Source organism: Elephantulus edwardii, unplaced genomic scaffold (genome assembly GCF_000299155.1).
Source record: "Elephantulus edwardii isolate Elephantulus edwardi_28Jun2011 unplaced genomic scaffold, EleEdw1.0 scaffold00077, whole genome shotgun sequence".
Classification (NCBI taxonomy): domain Eukaryota; kingdom Metazoa; phylum Chordata; class Mammalia; order Macroscelidea; family Macroscelididae; genus Elephantulus; species Elephantulus edwardii.
Window position 1 is genome coordinate 14144023 of NW_006399827.1, and position 19247 is coordinate 14163269.

General features: G+C 49.6%; 1 protein-coding gene across 1 annotated transcript; it reads right to left on the reverse strand.

Annotated features, from left to right (window-relative positions):
* Nucleotides 1–213: 213 nt before the first annotated feature.
* TNS4 (tensin 4) lies at nt 214–18391 on the reverse strand. Its single transcript, XM_006889420.1, has 12 exons — nt 17956–18391; nt 10497–10926; nt 8917–9341; nt 6365–6451; nt 5913–6038; nt 4517–4609; nt 4339–4416; nt 2879–2950; nt 1900–2068; nt 1158–1226; nt 895–921; nt 214–355 (listed from the first exon to the last, which is right to left on the reverse strand). Exons 1-12 carry the CDS (start codon nt 18389–18391, stop codon nt 214–216), a joined length of 2154 nt encoding a protein of 717 aa, XP_006889482.1.
* Between the last annotated feature and the right edge of the window lie 856 nt (nt 18392–19247).

Here is a 19247-nt window from a genome sequence, read left to right on the forward strand (position 1 = left end):
AGTCTGAGAAGAACTTCAGATTCTGTCTATTGACCTTTTACAACTGAGGAAACTGAGGCTGGTGAAAGTCTGAGTGAAAGTTATAGGGTGTCCAAGTGCTTCAGCATGCCCTGCTGCCTTCTGGTCCAGGGGATTAGTCTGTGCGTGTGACCCCGAGTCCCTTGTGCAGGGGTGCAGGGGAGCTGCTGTGAAGATGCTCGGGTAGCCCCGCATCTACATCCTTTCTGCGTCTTGCAGCAGGGCGCCCACCAGGTCGATGACCTGCGTGGCTGGCTGGGCGGTGTCATGCTCCACGAAGACGTGACACACGTTCTCCTGGGGCTCTGTCTGGCTCTTGGCCACAAACCCAAAGATCCTGGTGGAAGAAGACAGCCTGAGCAAGGGGTAGGATCCAAGAGCACAGTCTAGGCTTGGGAGGACTTGAGCTATGAGCAACGTCCTCCTATCCTTCCCCAGGCAGGGCTCTCTGAGGAAGAGGTGCCTTCCTGTCCCACTGAAAGACCCCTGAGTTTAGGGATTTTCTGAAGACAAGGCCTGTGTTTGCCCCCTCCAGAGTGGACATGACCTGAGGGAAGGGACATATCTTGACCGTTATCAGAAGGGGGCATCTCTATAGCTTGGGGATCCTTGAGGTTAGAGCCTGCACCTCCAATAGACAGTGAGGTGCCCCTTTTCATGTCTGTCCGGCATGGGGAATCTCTGAGAGGTAAAATACATCTCATCAGATCAGAGGTCCTTGTACATTCCTCCTATCAAATCCATATGCTCCTTTAGGTCAAGATGGGGTCTCCTTACTCCTCTAACTCTCTCCCCATCTTGGACAGGGCCCCACCAAGGCTCAGGTACTGTAATAACTGAGTGGTTGAGAAGCCTAGGTTGTGAGTGAGGGCTTACCAGGAGGGCTTGCAGTATTTCTGCCACCTGGAGGAGAAAAAAGGGCAAGTAATAAGAAGTGAGTCTCTGCTCCCCTCATGGGACCTGGCTGAGCCCCCAAAGAGAATGGTAGCATGCACCCCTGTCCACCCTGCCACACTCCCTCACTGTTGCTCTTGACCCTTGGAGGTTCAAGGATTTCTCTGTACCTCAATCCCAAATCTAGCCTTCCTGCAGAAACTCTTGGAGGGCGGCGGGTGTGGGCAGTTTTCTTGTGAACTTACTTCCTTTGCTCGGGGTCCAGGCCACAGAAGCGGAGGGTGGCGAGGGGATAATGGCGCCGGAAAAACACCCTAGGAGGAGGTGGGGGAGAAGCGCTAGTGGGAGCCCGTCCTGATTCATCTCCACCCAAGTCTCCTGAAGCTTAGATGCCCTGTCCTCCCAGCTGGACCCCTTTCAACCTGCCAGGCCCTTTCCTGCCCCTGGGCCCTGCACACATGCTTGTGCTTCCCTCTCCTCTTGGATTGTATCTGCCTTGTGTCCTATATTCCTGCCTCACCACAAAGGAGCCAGTGGAATTCCTCTTTGAGAGAGCAGGCAGGAAGGGATGTGGGGAACCACAGTTTGAGGCGAACCCCAGAGAGCGTAGAGCTTTAACTTTCAGAAGATATGAAGTATATTTGGGTCACATCTTGCTCCCCTGTAAAGTGCCAGCCCAGGTGTTGCAGCCTCGTAAGTCCTTGAGTCCAGAGGAGGATGTGGTCGTGAATAGGTGTGGATGCTCTCAACACCCGTTATTACTAGATTTCCATCTCCATCGCTCTCCATGAAAGGGGTCTCTGGCAGGAAGTGACTGGAGCGAGGTCCAGGGGAGGTAGGAGACTTGTCATCCAGGACATCACGGACCCAGTTGGGTTGATGTACCCAAGACTCCCATCATCACTGATCCCTGGCGGGCTCAGCCACCCTCTCCAGCTCCACCCTGGCCAACCCTGAGGCCCCAGGATGAGAGAAAGAAACCCTTACTTCCTCTGGACATCGGTCAGGGTGATGCCCTGCTCAGTGACTTTGAAGTGGACCACTGTGGGTGTGGGGAGGACATCCCTCTCAAAGGTGGTCGAGATGGCCTTCTGCACAGCCTTGGCACCAGTCAGGGTCTCCACACTCACGGAGGTCAAGTACAGGACGTGGCAGCCTGTGGGATGAGGATACTGTACAAGGGCCACTGCCAGGATCCATGGGGCGGGATCGGGTGGGATCCTCCCTCTGCTCAGATCTAGGGTAACAAGGCCTTCTCATTGAGTCCCCAGGCAGGCAGGGAGTGGGTGGAGGACTTCAAGTTGAGACCAGCCACAGAGAGGCTTGGGGTTTGAGGTACTGCTGCCTTGCATTTGCCCTTGTCTCAGGTCTTCTGGTGTTGGACAAAGAGGGGAGTGTCCCTCCATGAGAAGGGTCAAGGAAAACTTGTGCTCAGACCCAAGCCTGGCCTCTCCCACTCCCACCTAGGCCCAGGGTCATTGAGAACAGAGAGAGAACAGGCGGGGGTGGGGGTGGATGTGTTCTGGGCTAGAGTAGAAGCTGCCCTGGAGGCAAGGACTGGTCTGTGCCAAGCTTTTGGGCATCGGGAGGGGAGAATTTCCTCAGAGAAGCCAAGGATTTGGATCTGACATCCCACAGCAGACCCAGGTCCTGAGACTATCTCCAAGGCAGGTGCCTCTGATGGAGAGAGCACACACCACCCCCCTCCCCGAACACAATGGGTCCACATGTGGGCAGGAGGGCGTATAAGCCTGTTCAGCCCCTCTCCCGCTGCCCCAGGTCGTCACTGCCTGTAGCCTTTCATCTCGGGTGGACAGGGAGGGGAGGAATCTGGCACCTTGTTAAAAAGGCAGAAATAAAGCTGTGATGGGAAACACGTGTGGGCCCGAGTGTGCAGCTGTGAGCACTGTGCTGGGAGCCCCCACCCCCGGGGCCCGGCCACTCCCAGTGCCTCCCAATCACTTACCCGCAGATTTCTTCAGGCAGGGGGCTGGGCTGTCAGCACAGGGGTTGAGGGCCCCATCACCGCCTCCCAGTTCTGAACAAGGCAAGAGAACAGAGTGAATGGAAAGGAATAAAGAAGATCAGGGCTCACGGATCCCTTTGAACATTTCCCACCTCTGTCCCTTTCAGAAATGACTTGTCTAAGAAACCAGGTGTGATTACTGGAATCAGACAAACACAGGCTCCCCAAATTCCTAGGCTGCAAGCCTTGTGATCTCCCTGCACCTCCCCTGACCCCTCGTCCCCTCACTGTGGCTCTGACCTCTTTATAGACCCCGGGATTGGCTCACTTTTTCAGACTCCACCCTAAGCTCTAGGCCTTTGTTTGTAGAAAGTAAAGGAGGCCTCACTGCTCTGCCTGCCTCCTCTCCCAGCACCGCCCCGTGCTGCTTCTCCTGCACCCTCCTGTGATGCCCTGCTCTAGGTGGGGCACAGCTAGGTGGGCAGCACTGGTCACAGGCTTCCTGACCCAGGTTCTAGTTTTGGCTCTTGCGTGCGCTGGCTGTGAGCCTTTGGGCAAGCTACTCCTTAATGCCTGGAGCCATTGTATTCTTCTCTGTGAGGGATGACACCTGCTTCACTAGCTGTGTTGAGGCATGAATGAACGTCAATGTGTCCTGTATGAGACAGTGTCTGTCTGTGTCAGTAACCAGCGATCCCCACATTACTAAGACGATCAGTTTCTAAGTGTGTTCGTAAGTCAAATTTGTAGGTAAGTTGGGACAGGTTCGTATTTAGCCACATGTTAGTGCTGTAAAAGGAGCTCTGGTGGCATAGCGGGTTAACTGTTGGGCTGATAATGGAAAGGTTAGCAGTTCAAACTCACCAGCTGCAGAAGGATGAGGCACCCTCTTCCTACTAAGATTTAAAGCCTCAGGAATCCAAAGGAGGGTTGTTGTTGTTGTTGTTGTTAAGTACCATTGAGTCAGAATTGACTCATAGCTGACCCTTCAGCGGATTTTCAGAGGCAGTTAATCACATGGGAGGAGATTGCTTATATTTCTCCTGCAGAGTAGCTGGTAGATTTGAACCATGAACGTATGGGTTGGCAACCCGTCTCCTTACCACTAAGCCACCAGAGCTCCCTGTAATGGAGGGTTGGCATGAACTTCTTGACATTGGGTTGGTTTTGGTTTTTTAGTGTAATAAAAGGCTACAAGCCTTTTCGATGATGGAGGGCAAAGTTCAGATCTGTTGTTTATGAGGTTGCTATGAGTCATGGTTGACTCAACGGCACCTAACAACAATAGCAACACGTGAGGCAAGCGAAGGTGATTATGATGAAGGATTTGCTGCCAGTGGGGGCAGGTTCATAAGGAGCTCTCCAGGCCCTGCACTTTTAAGTGTGAGACTAAAACAATCCACAATAAAGAGAGCCTCTGGAGTGAGACCACAGGCCCAGGGGCCCCCCAGGAGGCTCACCTTTCCGCGGGATGGTGAGTTTGCAGGGCAGGGCCAGGGCCATGATGGAGTGCTGGCACACAAAGGCGGAGAGGCTGCCTGCAAGAAAATGGGGGTCTCCGCATGAGTGAGGCTTCCCGTGCCCACCTCACAGCTCAGCAGGGGTGCCTTCTGAGGGCGGTCGGCGGGTGGGGCTTACCAAAGTAGGGCTCCTCATCCGCTCCTTTCAGATGAACCCCTTTGGCGGAAGACTCGATGAGGAAGTGTCGGATAAGGTCACAACTGTCCTCGCCTGGTGGCAGAAAGAAGAACGAGTGGATGTGGAGACCAGAGTTCAACAAGCACCGTCCACTTTGTTCTCTGAAGCCCTTTCTCAGGGTCATTCCTAAGTTATCTAGTCGGCCTCCCTGCCCCTGGGGGACACGTGGGAATCCTGTCTTCAAATTCTCTCACAAAAGTGCTCAAAGACTTCCAGTCCAAGGGTGTTCCCTTCTGGAACCCTTTCTCCCAATCTCTAAAACTCTCAGAAGTAGCTACTGAGTACTGCTTACTATTCAATTGCAACTCCTCAGTCTGATTCTCCCTCACCCATCCCATCCAGGTTTCACCATTTGCCCCTAATGCCTGGCCCCCACTGCCAGCCTGGCTCCATGGGCAGGAGCAATGCCCTCTCCCTTGTCACCTCTCTTTGGGCTCCTTACCTCTGACAAAGATACTTGATAAACAATTCTTCTTCCTCTGATTTAGACAGAGAGGGGAACATGACATCGAGGTTTGCTCTCCTCGTTTTATCACTGCTCTGGGGGTTCATTAGCTAGTGCTTTGGGACCTCAGTTACATCATCTGAAGAGTGGGAGTATAATCTCAGGGGCTGAGGTGAGGGACTATATGTTATCCTGGTAACTTGTACTATAATCACATATGCCTCTCCAAAGAGGTGCCGTCTATGTGTGGTACTTTTCTATATCCCTGGTGCTCCCATGGTGGATGCTTCATAAATGTGTGTTGAGTTACCACGTGTGTGTGTGTGTGTGTGTGTGTGTGTGTGTGTGTGTGTGTGTATGTGCGACCACAGGAAAGCAAGTGATGTGCTATCATACATGTGATAAACTATCGCACACAAGTGATAATCTCACACACGTGCTATATACACGTGATAATCCATCTCTCACCAAACAAACCAACCAAAACAAACCCTTTGCCAGCGAGCAGACGCTGACTCATAGTGACCCTATCTGTCTTTATCACACATGATAAACTATCTTACACAACATCTGATATACTATTACACACACAGGTTATTCCTCCATTATATCTCATCACTATAAATCCATTCTGAACAGAGATAGGGATTCAGAAGGCAGCAGCCTTTCTCCTCCTCTGCCCACTAGAGCTGTGTCTCCGTGTTTAGAGCAGGGGATGGGGATATGGAGGAAGGCAGAGGCAGTCCAGGCTTGTCAGCCTGGAGAGCACCAAGGTGGATAGACCCTCCTCCCAGGAGCCAGTGGGAGACCTGCTCAAGGTCCCCGAGGATTAGAGCTCTCCACACCTCATTGCCTCAGAGGAGCCTCAAGTAAACAGAGGCAGGTGCTTACCTGGTCGGGTCTGAGCAGATGCAGGGACTTCTTGCACCTTCAGAGCAAGGCCAAAGGAGCCTCGGTATGAAGAACTGTCCCTCACGACAAAAGTCCCCGGCTCTTCCTTCCTCAGCAGCTCAATTGCTGGAAGAATCCTTGAGTCAGAGACCAAACAGCCTCCTATGGACACCTTCTGTTCTATATAGCCCCGTGGGGTTTTCATACAGCAGACATTACTGAATCACCTTTCATTTCCAGGCGGTCCTCCCTATTATCTAATCTCCATCACTCTTGCTGCAGGTCTTATTTCTTCAAGCTGTTGGTCAGAAGGACACCTCCCCACCTGCAACCCCCTTTATCTGCCAGTCTCCTTTCTACCATGAACCAGGTCTGGTCTGCGTGATGCTAGTACAAAGCCCACCCCTGATTCCTGGGTCACTTGTCCCTTGGAATACAATGCTTCTTTTTACCTTGCTCTCGGGTGATACTTGGCTTAAACCAGTACTTTGATGTGTCCATCACAAACTTCATGGTGGGCTGCATGTCCTTGGAGGAACCTGGAGACAGATGGAGAAAGGGGGAGGCTTTCAGGTTGGATGGAGGGGAGCTGAAGGAAGGCCACCAGAGAAAGCTGGTAATCTCCCCTTCTCTGTCCTGGGAGAACCATCAACCTACCTTCTCCACCATGACCCCCCTGTAGTCCAAACTGTCTACAAGAAGTAAAATCAAACAGAAGGATCTCAGGGCTTGGTGCAGTGAGAATTTAGGTATTCCCTTATGGATCAAAATCCAACTCTGTGGGTGAAACTTCAGGGAAGGAGAGAGATTTTCTCAACTCTAATGTTGCCTCGTGGGGAATGAGAGTAGATTCTCAGACCCATCATTTGCTTGATTTCACACCCACTTTTGCCTTTAATCATCCTAAGAATGCCTTTAATTTAGAAGAAATAAATAAAAGAAAAGGTGAAGGAAAGGAAAACAGAAGATCTGTCTGTTGTTCTTCGGTGTCATCAAACCAACTGACTAATAGGGACCCTATGAACAACAGATCTCGGGCTCTCCTGAGCCACCCCTCAGCATCTCTTACGTGCTCAAGCCCGTTGATACAGGCCTGGCAAAGGGCATGAAAGTCAGGAGACTGGGCTTTTGACTTAGTGCTTGGATTTAGGATAATAACTTCAGCTTCTGAGTCCTCCAAAGCAAAATCAAGACCAAACCAAGCCAGTTGCCATCAAGTTGACTTCTATTCATGGTGACCCCAGCTGTGCCAGAGATCTGTTCTCTATAGGATTTCCCATGGTTTATGCTTTGAAAGTGGGTTATTAGGCCTTTCTTGGGAGGTAGAATCAAACGCTCAACCTTGTGGTACGCTACAAAAGGTCTTCTCAGTGCTAGAGGAGACTGAATGGACTAAATGACCCCTGAAGGTCTTTAATGCTCCAGCATCTTATCACACACACACACACACACAAGATTTTTTATTGAGAATATTTTTCAGAATTTGATAACATCTCAGAGTATAACTGGTGATACTCAGGGATATCACCATGCCAGGTTGGGAAATCACTGGGTTGGGAGGTGTGTTCTTTGAGACGCCCAAACACCCCACTTCCTGGATCCTTAAGGCAGAGAGAGCAGAAGTTCTTGATTGTCTGGCATCTTGAAAAGGTGTATTGTGGCCAGTTGAGGGGAACCCTAATATGAGACATGCATTAAGATCTATATTTGATTTGCCCTAGGGAACCTCAGAGCTCATCCAAAGGCATTCCCGTCATGCCTTGTCACGTCTCTTGCTTACATAGACATGGTTCTGGAGTAGAAGAGGGTGGTGGGCTAGAGTGAGCATTTCACAGCTTCCTGAAACATCCCATGATAATGTCTTGTGACTGCTGTGGCTTGAGAGTATACAGCCCTGTGAGGGTTGAAAGGCCCCCAGATGGAGGTGGCCGAGTGAGGGGGAAGCGGGGACAGTGATCCTTGAAGCCCACATGGAGGTCTGCTCACGAGAGATTTGAACCTGGTGGGTGCTGAGGCTTAGCCCTGACGTTTACAGCTTTGGGTTCTGGTTAGTGTTGTTCTGTTTGGACGCCTGGAGTCACAGACTAAGGGAAGGAGGGTGTTTGCTATTTTGTGGGTTTAGCTGTCTGAACTGGAATGCATTGTCTCCGTTATCCTCTCCACCCCCGCTTGCCCCCACTTGCTTCCTCGTCATGCACACACGTCAAGGGATGCGATGGCCTCTCCCTGTCCTTTGGTGAGTCAGTCCTGCTGCTCTGTGCCCCATGGGTCTCCTGGCTCTATCTTCTCCTTGCCTGTCCCTGCCCTGCTCCAGTTCAGGCTTCCATCATGACTTGTTCAGACCCCTTCATGAGGAAAAGCCAAATGACCAAATAAAAACTGTCCTCCCCCCCCCCCCCCCAGCCAGGCCAGGCCCCTGCAAGCCATCTGCTATGGAGCTGTCAGAGTGCTCCACTGAATGTGTCCTTCTAACCTCTAACCTCACCACTTCCTGAACTGACGCTTTCCATTGCCTAAGAAGTAATATCTACTTCAGCTCAGAGTGCAGGTCGTTTCATGATATTGCCTAGACCCTCTGAGAGCTTCACTCCACATTCAACATCTCCCAAGTGTGCCATGTGTTTCCATGCCTTCACGACTTTGGACCCACTCTTTTCTTGGCCGGGAATGCTCTTTTTCGCCTCTGGCCAGAGACTCTGTCCTACTCTCCAGATGCAGTTCAAATGTCACCTCCCTGCAAGAGCCTTCCTAGTTTTTCAGATTGGGAGAGCACTCCTTCCTTGGTGTCCCCTAAGATATAGAACTCTGAAGCCCCAGAATCTAGCCTCTTCCGTCTGTGCTTATCCTGTTCTGCAGGGATTACTGGTCTTTATCAGACTATGCCCATCCGGATGCTCCTACCACCTGGTGGAGCACAATAAATGCATGGCAGAAACCAACCCATGCTTTGTCTATTTCTCTTGCCCAAGGCTTACAACACTTACAATATTGGCTTTCAACATACCCTCCAGGGATGTGATAATGGAGGTATCTGGCAGATTCTGGCTGTGGTTCCCTGTGGCTGGACAGGGGTTGCTGGAAGTAGCAGCCCCAGGTCGGACGAAGCTCTGGTGTTCCGAGGTCTGCTGGGGTTGGGGAGACCCTGCTTCTGGACAGCCATTGATCAGCACAATAGGTATGTCCACCATGGAGTTGGTGACAGATGGAGGGCAGCTACTGGCATGTTCCTTGGTCAGTGGTGGAGAGTGAGTCACTCTGGGTTGGCTCATGCTTGGGGTGCGATGGCTTGGGATGTGGAATTCACTGGGCTTTGTGCACAAGGATGTTGGACCAAGGCTCTGGAGGCTGGAAACAGAGCTGGCTGGACTCTCCAAGGATCTAGAAGATGACTGATGGCTGGAGATGCTGGAGTGGAGGAGGGATGGGTTACTGTAGGTGCAGAGAACATAACACAGGCTGTGAGGACTCAGGGACCAGAACCAGCCTCTGAAATCTGGTCATCTGTGTGTCTGTGGTCCTGGTCAAACAGAGCACTGCATACCCCACTCCACATAGACCAGAACAAGGGACATCCCCTCTGGATCCCCAAGAATACAGAAGGATTCAGAAATGTTCCTGGATTGCAGGGTCTTTGGTTGTTTAAAGTAGCGAAGGGCTGACTTTTGTGGGCCAGGTGGGCTTAGTCTGGATTAGATCTTTTCTGTTTTCCTAGCCAGGCAGGTCTGATGGAGGTGTCCTTCCAGCAACTTCCTGTCTGGCCCTGTCCTCTACTCCCAAAAGCTTACAGACAATCTGGACTCAGACCTGGGCTGGACCACTTCCATGGCCGATGCACAAGGAATTCCCCAGCTGGAGGAGGGGGGAAAGGTCACTCTTGCATCCAGCCAGTCTTTCCCCTGAACCCAGGGGCTCTTGCCAATAAGGGTGCTTGTGTGCATGAGTACCAGTCTTCTTGCCAGGGACTGTCTTGGCACAGTGGCTTTGGCAATGAGTTAGGGTGGGGGCAGAAATCTTGTGACTTAGTCTTCTGGGGCAGGAAGGGGTGGACACATGGGTCTGCTGTGAGGACTGAAGAGTACCAAGCTGGGACAATTGTAAATAACTCCCAGGCTGGCCCCACTTTCTGCTGTTAAGTTTTGCCAGAAACAAAGGAGAAGGAAGTGGTTTTGTTCATTCCTAAATTGTTCAGCTCAAGTCCTAAAACTCTATTTACTTTGTGCCTTTTAGTTTGTTTTTTTTTTTAAAAAAACACAACAACAAACACCCAAAAAACAACAACAAAAACAAAAGAAAAGCCCTTTCTTGAAATGGTTTATATGGGCTGGAAAGGATATAGGGGAGCCCCAGTAAAGCAATGATTCTTTTCCCAAAGAAGTAGGTTTAAGCCAAGCCATATTGTAAATTCTTAAGGAAAGCTTGAATCCAAATGTCTGTCATGCCTTTTACGAAGAGAACATTCACCCCTTTATTTCTGGGTTACACCCATGTTTTGCTCAGAGTAAGAGGCCCCTCTAGGATTATAGCATGTCTGTGTATGTTCATGGTGGGGGGGTGATGCCCGAAGCTGCAGTTGGAGTGACTTACCTTCCAAATACATAGCTGACTTCAGACCCCGGACTGGCCGACAGCACAGAGATTCTGCTGTTCCGCTGAGGGGTCAGGTGCCCTGGCCTTTTCTCAGGGCCTGGAGAAGCCACCAGTGGGGAGCCTGAGCTGTGAAAGCCCAAGACTTTGCTCCCTGTGCATGGAATAGAGATGCTCGGAGAAAGTGGGAGGTGAGAAGAAAGAGCCCCAGAAGGTGAAATGGGGTGCTGGTTCCCGGAGAAGATGAGGTCCTGGTTCCCGGAGAAGATGAGGCTCTCATTGCTGCTTCGAGTCTCTCGGGGAATTTCTCTGGAGAGAAGGAGGCCTCCACTTCGGGGGGAGCCGAAGGGAGGGTTGATGGATGAGCTGGAGCAGCGCTGGAGGCTCTCATGGCACCTGGATCTGGAGGTCACCTCGATGTACTTTATATCTTTGGAAAGAAAAGCAGAGCGTTGGTGAAATAGAAAATTTGAGTTCCAGAACAGCAAAGCTGAAAGTGTTCTCAAGATCTTTGAGGCCCTCCTTTCTTCAGATGGGGAAGCTGAGGCTCAGAGATGAGTAGCTCCGTGGCATCAGGAATAGCCCCCAGCTCCACCTTCAGGGCCTGGTCCCCGCGTCACCTTCTCCATGACGTTTTTCCTTGCATGGAGAGATGCAGGGAAATGAGCAGAGGTCTTGGAATCAGATGGACCTGGGTCCCAGGAAAATGTAACCAGCAGTAATTTATTATTTGAGAGAGCTTGGTCGAATGACTTTGCTGCCTAGAGCCTCAGTTTCCACACCTGTAAAACGGGGCTACTATCCCTGGATTTTTTGTGTTATAGGGAGGGTTGTTGGGTTAAACGCCAACCAGACAAATGCTTAGTCCACTTTGCTACCAGAGCTCCTGTGCCTGGCACACAGTAGGTGCTTACTAGTGGAGATGTGGTTCTCCTTCATCTACACTCTACTCACGAGACTGAAAGGCCTGTTTAATGAAGGGATGCCTCTCTCCAGCGCTCTGGCTAAGGATGTGATTTCTGTGTCTGTTCCTCCAGGGACTGTCAACCTTGGTGGCATGCTGGAACCACTGGAGGAGCTTTCAAAACCCCCAACGCCCAGATTGTACATGATGCCAATGAAATCAGAGTCCCTCAGGTGGGTAGACCTAGGCCTCAATGGTTTTATTTTTTGTTTGTTTTGATTCTCTGGGATTCCAGTACACAGCCAAGTGGAGGAACCACTATTGTGGTCCAGGGCCTGGCAGCACCCTCAGCTGGGGGCCAGTTAGCCCAGCAGCATCTCAGGGTCCTCCCTCCCAGGCCTACTGAGCCAGGAGGGGCTCTCTGGGGGCCCTTTACAGTTTGAGAAGGATCATTTTAGGGTGGGAGGTTCTTGAGGGCCCACCTGGAGAAGCATGGGTAGCAAGTGCCCCCAAGCTGCTAGATCTTACTCCAGGGTCTTTCCATTCCTCATCCCCCAGGAAGCCTGGGACTCTTGTGTTTCCTATTTCACCTCCAGAGGTCACCCCTGGAGTGGGGTGCCCTGTGGTTCTCCCCAGGGTGAGGTACGCATTTCCTCCTATCCTGGGGAGGGAGTTGCCCTCAAGTGCTGTCTTTGTAGAAGCAATGGGATTACAAGTTGCTCCCTCCTGGAAGGATGGGATTCTCTCCTCTAAGGCTTCTCAGGTTGATGAGGCAGAGTAGCAAAAGCTGTCCCCTCCGCTCCTGTCTTTGCACCCCTCCCGGGCTCCAGTGTGGGTACCCACCCACCCCTCACTGTGCCACAGCTGGAGTCCCAGCCTGCCCCAGCTCGCACCTTGCTCTTGGGTAGGGCCTGCTCACAGATGCTGCCTCTGTTTGAGCCTGCTTGGATTGTGGGGAGAGGGGGTGGCAGTGCATTACATCAGACCAGGGGGGCCACCGGGTTTAGCTGGGCTTGCAGCTCCAGGCAGGTGGAAGGACTTGGCTTTGCCTTCACAAACCCGGACATGAGTCTGCCTTTGCCAGCCCAGAGGCCCTGAGTAACTTTCCTAACCCCCTGATGCCTTTATTTCTTCATCCACAAAGTGAGACTCTAAAACTGGCTTCCCAAGGTCATGGTGAGAGTTATACAGGATGATGAATGGAGCCTAGAGCCTGTCTGTGGGGGGATTGGAGGAGTGTCCCTGCCTCTCTGCCTTTTTGGGGCAGTGTTGGCCACATGTAGCACTGTTTTTGTCTAAAGTGGGGACCCTTCTATTTAGGAGGATGAGGACAAGAGGAGAATGTTTCAGGTAATGTAGGTTCTGGAGGAGAAAAAAAATGGGATGGATTCTTCAGGAAAGTTGGCAAGCATATCTCCTGTTTTTATAGCACTTTACGGTGTTTACATTCAGCAAACCTCTGGACTTTACAACAGTCAATGGTTTGACAGGAGACAGAGGCTCAGAGGAAAACTGGGAAGGGGGCTAATGTATGGTGAGTCCTCATACTATGAGGCCAGCATTATGCTAGGTGATTAAGTGATATTTGTATTATAACTTCTGTAATTAAGGCTGTAATTATTGATCAAAATGTGCCAGCATCGTCTCTAAATGTGTCTTCTATTAATGCATTTACTACTCAAGAGAACTCCACAGAGGTCAGAAGTATCAATAACTCCCATCAACCACTCAACTCAATGCATTGACTTTGTGGAGTTGAAACCCACTCACAGCTGACCTTCAGAGAGTTTTCAGAGGCTGTAAATTGCCTTTCTTCCTCGCAGCAGCTGGTGGATTTGAACCTCCTATAGCCTTTGTATTAGCAGCACTATTCCTTACCCATTAGACCACCAGAGCTCACAGAATTCCATAAGAAGTTCTTAAAAAGAATCCTTATAAAGAACATAAGGAATAAAGACGTGGAAGTTAAGTGGGTTATCTAGTGTTACACAGGGCGTGTAAGGGGTAGAGGTATTTCACTCTTTTCCTGTTCTCATGCTTTTGGGGGTCTGCCTCTTCCCTCTTGCTCTGTGAGAAGGTGGCTGGCAGTTCTGTGGGGTGTGTATGGGGTCCTGAAGCCTGGTGAAACACCGGGGGCCCCTCCTCACCCATCAAGGGTGGAACAGGGGAAGGAGGAGTCTGGGAGCTGTGAGTCATGTCTTGGGGTTGGCCTGAGGTGGATGTGGCTCAGGGAGGTGGAGGCCCCCACCCCATCACCTGGGTGCAGCCACTGTTTACAGGCCTGTGGGGCAAGTCTGAGCAGGGCTGGGTGGAGGCGCACACCAGTACCCAGCCAGGAGGGTGGAGGGGCAAGGGCGTGTGGGTGAGGGGTGGGGAGACAGTTATTAAACACACTTCACTTTGGGTTAGGAAACAGCCTTTACCTGGCAGATATGGCTGGGGGAAAAATGTGAGGACCTATTCCAAAGGTGGGGACAAAGTACATGCTTTTAACAGCCATGTCACCTGTAGGATAAGGACCCTCTATAGTCTAAGGGAAGAGAAGTAGAAGGGGTGGGAGCCTGGAGCTCCGAGGGAAGGTTGTGAGCACAGAAGAGGAGCCCTCAGTCCGCCTCTGAAGTCTGAGAGGGCAGGAGTCTAGCTCCCCCGGGAGATGAAGTGCATGGATTTGAGGACTACCAGCCAGGTGTGAGGTCTGGCCCTACCATGACGGGCTGTGTGAGTGGAGACCACCTCCTCTCTCGGAGCCTCGATTTCCTCCTCTTGGGAAGGAGGCTGCCCCTGCCACAGGGTAGTTGTTGGGATCACGTATTCTATGGATGACAGAAATACATCTGTCTGAGGAATCAACATACGACTGCCAACATTAGATTTTTAACTGTGACAAGTTAGGGCATATGAGAAACAGCAAGCATCTGCTGACACTAGGCTTTTGAATGTCTTTCCCTCAATACCTCAAAAAGGAGGAAGGATGAGATGGCAAAACAGAAGGGGGTCCCTGCATATGAACACAGTGTTGTTAGCTGGCGTTGATTTCGAATCATGATGGCCTCATGCATGCAGAACAAAACTGTTCCATCTGTTTGCAGGGCCGTGACCTTTCAGAAGCAGATTGCCAGGCCCCTGGGTGGGCTCAATCCTCCAGCTTTTTGACAAGTAAATGAACACTAATCTCGCACCCTGTAGGGACTCCTGGATACACCGGGAAACCTCAATGCCCAGAATTAGTTATATGACTTGGACTGGTGAAAGAACGCTGTCACCAGGAACAGTGGTTTGAGGCTATGATTTTGGGAAGACAAGATGCGTGAGGAAGAACACAGGTGATATAAAGTCTACAAGTGCTCAGTCACTATACTTAGTAATTATGGAGTACAGCTTCCTCGTGGGGATGTATGCGCCTGGCTGGGCAGTCCCGAATGTGGTGACCACTGGAGGTGTCCAGGGGGACATTCATTATAGGAGAGAATGAAAGGAAAAAAAAAGTTCTATCTTAAAGGGCAGCTTCATCAGGATCCATTGACCATTGAGAGCCCCCACAAACTTCCTCAGAGTTGGTGGAAACCTTCTTCCAGTGGTGGGCTGTGCTCAGGGACTCTGAGAGCATAGACAACTGCCTGTCAGTCCCTTGGAAGAAGGGACAGGCTGTTGCCATCTCGCACCCTGAATGCTTCTGGCCACAGAGACACAGGTCTGGCCCCAGTTGGCTTGGAATACATGAAACCCCTGCCTTGGGATATGAGCTTGAAAGTGCTGAGCTTGCTCCTGGCAACGGTCCTTAGGCCCCAGGCACTTTCCGTGCAGTGATGTGCCCATGACCGGCCTAAAGAAGCAGGAGAGACTCTTGAGGATGGGAGGGGGTTCCCTTCATGGGGTTGGCAGGCAACCCTGGGTGGGAGGAGGTGGCAAGAAGCCTGGGCGCCAGAGGACCTGGGTGCTGGGCTCATCCCACTCCAGACCCTAAATCTACCCTGAGGCTAGCTCTAGACTCAACCTCTATGTTTAATAAAAACAGTCACCATTTATAATTACTTACAGCATGCTGGGATTTGTGATAAGCAGTTAACCACCACTATTACCTGTAATGCTCTTTGAGGTGAGTCCACGTTACTACTTTTATTTTATAGACAAAGAGTCTGAGACATAACGTGAAGTAAGCAACTTTGTAAAGTCTGCTTGACTCCAATCTCAGTTTTTTCATCCATAAACTTGAGATAATAATATTTATATTGGCCCCGTGGGGATGGGCTTGGTGAGTTCTCCTAGCTAGAAAATGTCTAGTGTGTTTGACACTTGGCCCTGGGGGTCTTGGTCCTCAGCACTGTCTAATAGGGCTACTGCTCCTTAACCCCTACTCTCAGAGCAGATATCAAACTCTTTGCCTGGGCATTATTCACTATAGCAAGAACAGGGTTAACAGCCCAAATGTTCAACTACAATAGAATGGATTGAGAAATTGTGGTACATTCACACGATGGAATACTATGCAGCACTCAGGAGCAATTATTTTGAAAAATACTACATAACTCGGGAGGGTCTGGAGAGAATTATGCTGAGTGAATTAACTCATTCCTATAAGGATAAATACTGTATGAGACTGTTATTGTAGAAATAGAAAGATAATGAGTAAAATGTGTATGAGATCCAAGGTGGGGGAAGGATAGGAGCAGAAGAGTGAGAATGGGTAGAGGGGAAATCACAGGGTCACACAATTTGAAGGATGGAGGGAGTGAATAAAGGAAATGGGAAAGATATGTAAGGAATCTGGAAAGATAGGACAATAGTGGGCATAGATGAATGTGGACTAATTTTATAAAATATAATGAATTGGAATGGTTGTATGAAACAAAATGTGAATGAAGGATAGTGTGAAACACAATGTATACAAACTTTGTAAGCAAACTAATATAAAATAAAAATTAAAAAAAATATAAAACCAAACAAATAAACACCCCCCACCCAACTAACCAGAAAACCTCTTTGCTTGGCAGATGTAAGGAATCTCAGATCCCCTTGGATGAAGTGGTGTGCTAGAACTGGCTTGCACCAGCTTTCAAGAGTCACTTGTTAAACTGTCAGGATTTTATCCAATTGGTTACTAAACTCAGCCATTATACAATTTATATAACCTTAAACAAGTTACATTAAAACAAGGAAACTGGTGGTCTATTGGGTAAGAAATTGTGCTGCCAACCCAAAAGTACACAGTTCAAATCTACCAGCTGCTCCACAGGAGAAAGAGAAGCAGTCTCTTCCTATGTGATTTACAGCCTTGAAACCCCCCTGGAGGGCCAGCTATGAGTCAATTCTCATTCAAAGGCACAAAACAGCAACAACCTGTTAAAACAAAAGTGGTAAGTACTCATCATATCCCAATTGTTTTACTACATTTTACCTCTGCTCTTGAGGTAATTTATACCTGTTGCATGGTAGAAATACTATATAATGCTTGCTACTCTCTTCTCAACTCTCCGTTTGGTAGTAACATGTTGGTAGCCTGAAATCAATGATGGTGGGAAAATTTACACCATAGTCAATGGCAAACACTTCAAACCTGGGCTGCTTCTTCCTCTGCCTCCACAAGAAAGTGAGTATTAAACATTTAAAGATATATAGCACTGTTGGAAGGCAACAGAATTCCTGCCCTGTAAACACCGAATTCTGTCTCTCTCCAACCATACTAGCTTGGACCTCCCCAGAAAGACACTTTCCTAAAGAAAGGGGCCCAGACAGAATTTTTGGTGGGTCTGGGTTAGGACTTAGAGACGTCATAGAGCAGTAGAGCTCAGAGACCAAACACTTATTAAGCTCTTTCGTACATGCATCATATTGTGCTAGACACTTAAATGCATTCACCTCAACTCATGTGACATCAAGTTGCAGCCAACTCATAGCCAATCTTCCAGTGGGTTTTCAGAGGCTGTAAATCCCAAGGGAGAAGATTGCCCATCTTTCTGCTTTAGAGCTGGTGGATTCAGACTGCCAGATTGGGCACCATTTTGAACTAGAAGTACAACTCCCAACAGCCTATGCCACTAGAGCTCTTTTTAGTCTTTTTTTTTTTTAAATTATTTTAATAAAAGAGACTTTGGATTTCCATTCATTCATTGCTGCACACTTTCCTCCCTGCCCACCTCTCCCCTCAGTTTGCTCTTTTCTTTGAAACGTATTAAAAAAACTAAAATTCTTTCATTGTTATACAATCACCCGCATCCCCCAGTCCACTCCACTATGCAGCTTTCATTCTGGACTCTTGTCATGACAATAATACTTTATGATATATTCCACTACAGCTCTTCTTACATGTATTAGCTTATTTAAATTATCATTTTTAAAAATCCTGTAAAATAAGCATTCATCAGTTTCTAAACACAGGAACCAAATAGAATTGGCTAACTAGGGAAACTTCCATTTCCTCTCTTTGATAGCAGAGAAAACAGAAGTTTAGGTAACTCCTTTAGGGTTGCTTATAAGCTCCCAACAAGACCTAGTCCTTCTTCCTCATGAGGTCTGACTCCCACGTCCCCCTCCTGACACTGTCCCCCTGGTCCTTACCCAAAGCTTCAGGCTCCTCCTTTTTCCTCAAGGTTGTGTTGTGGGCAGGCTCAACCTGGGGGACACAAATCCCTGGTGGAAGCAGCTGGAAAGTGGGGTCCAGTTCCAAGATCATCTGGTTGAGGCTCTCCAGGGAAAAGTCAACGTAGGAGGTTTGGTCCTCAGGGATCTCTGAGGTCTGCTCACTGGGGGATGGCAGGAGGCAGCTAGCTTTGGCCCTGGTCTGTGGGGGCTCCTGGGGCCTGCTGGAGGGCCCCTTGCAGGGAGTGAGGGCCATCAGAGTCTGGGCTCCCCAACCTTCCGTGGTATAGTAAGGACACTGGGGAGGCAGGCTAGGGCTGGGTGCTGGATGCAGGGATCGGCTGGGTTCCTCATGGGGTGCCAGGCACACCGCATGGGCTCCTCCCAGCAGGGAGCTGGATATGACTTGTGACATGGTGAGAAGTGCGTCCAGTGGCTTATCTCTGAGTTCCAACCAGCCTCACTGTCATTCCAGATACTGTTTGCCAACCAGGAGCACCTGGGACCTGAAAGAGGCTGAGAGGTGGGAATAAGTCAGTTCTGCTGATAAAGTTCCTGCTCCCCTCAGCCCAAAACAAAGGCAAACAAACAGCCCCTCATTAGAAAGCATGGATTCTGAAGCCTGACTGCCTGGCTTTGCATCCTGGCTCTTGAACTAGCTGTGCAACCTTAAGCAAGTGAATTAAGATGTCTGTGTCTCAGTTAAGCAGTCCTGGTGGCACAGTGGTCGAGGGCTTGGCCACTAACCAGAAGGTTGGGAGCTTACATCTATAATCTGTTGCATAGGAGAAAGATGTGACAAGCTGCTTCTGTAAAGATTTACAGCTTTGCAAGGAGTTGGAAACAACCTAAATGCCCATCAACAAACGAATGGGTAGAGAAGCTGTGGTATATTCGCACAATGGAATACTATACTGCATTGAAAAACAAGGAACTCATGCAATATTATTCAAAACGGGTGACCCTGGAGGACATTATGCTGAGTGAGGTATCTCAGTCACAAAGGGACAAATGCTGTATGGTGCCACTGTTGTAGAATGAGGCTGGCATTGGGGTGGGGGTAAGACTGAGAAAAACTGGATGAAATATGTTTACGGCATTGAAGTCTATGGGGGAGAGAATAGTCTAAAAGTATTATATTTTAGGGCATTATTTTTATCGTAGGAGTAAGCAATGAGTGTTGCAGAGTGGATTATATTTGGGGGTAAGGGGTGGGGTTTGGGGAGCTGTGGGGGGATTGTGTACCAATGAGGGAGTTTTTCTTTTGCTTT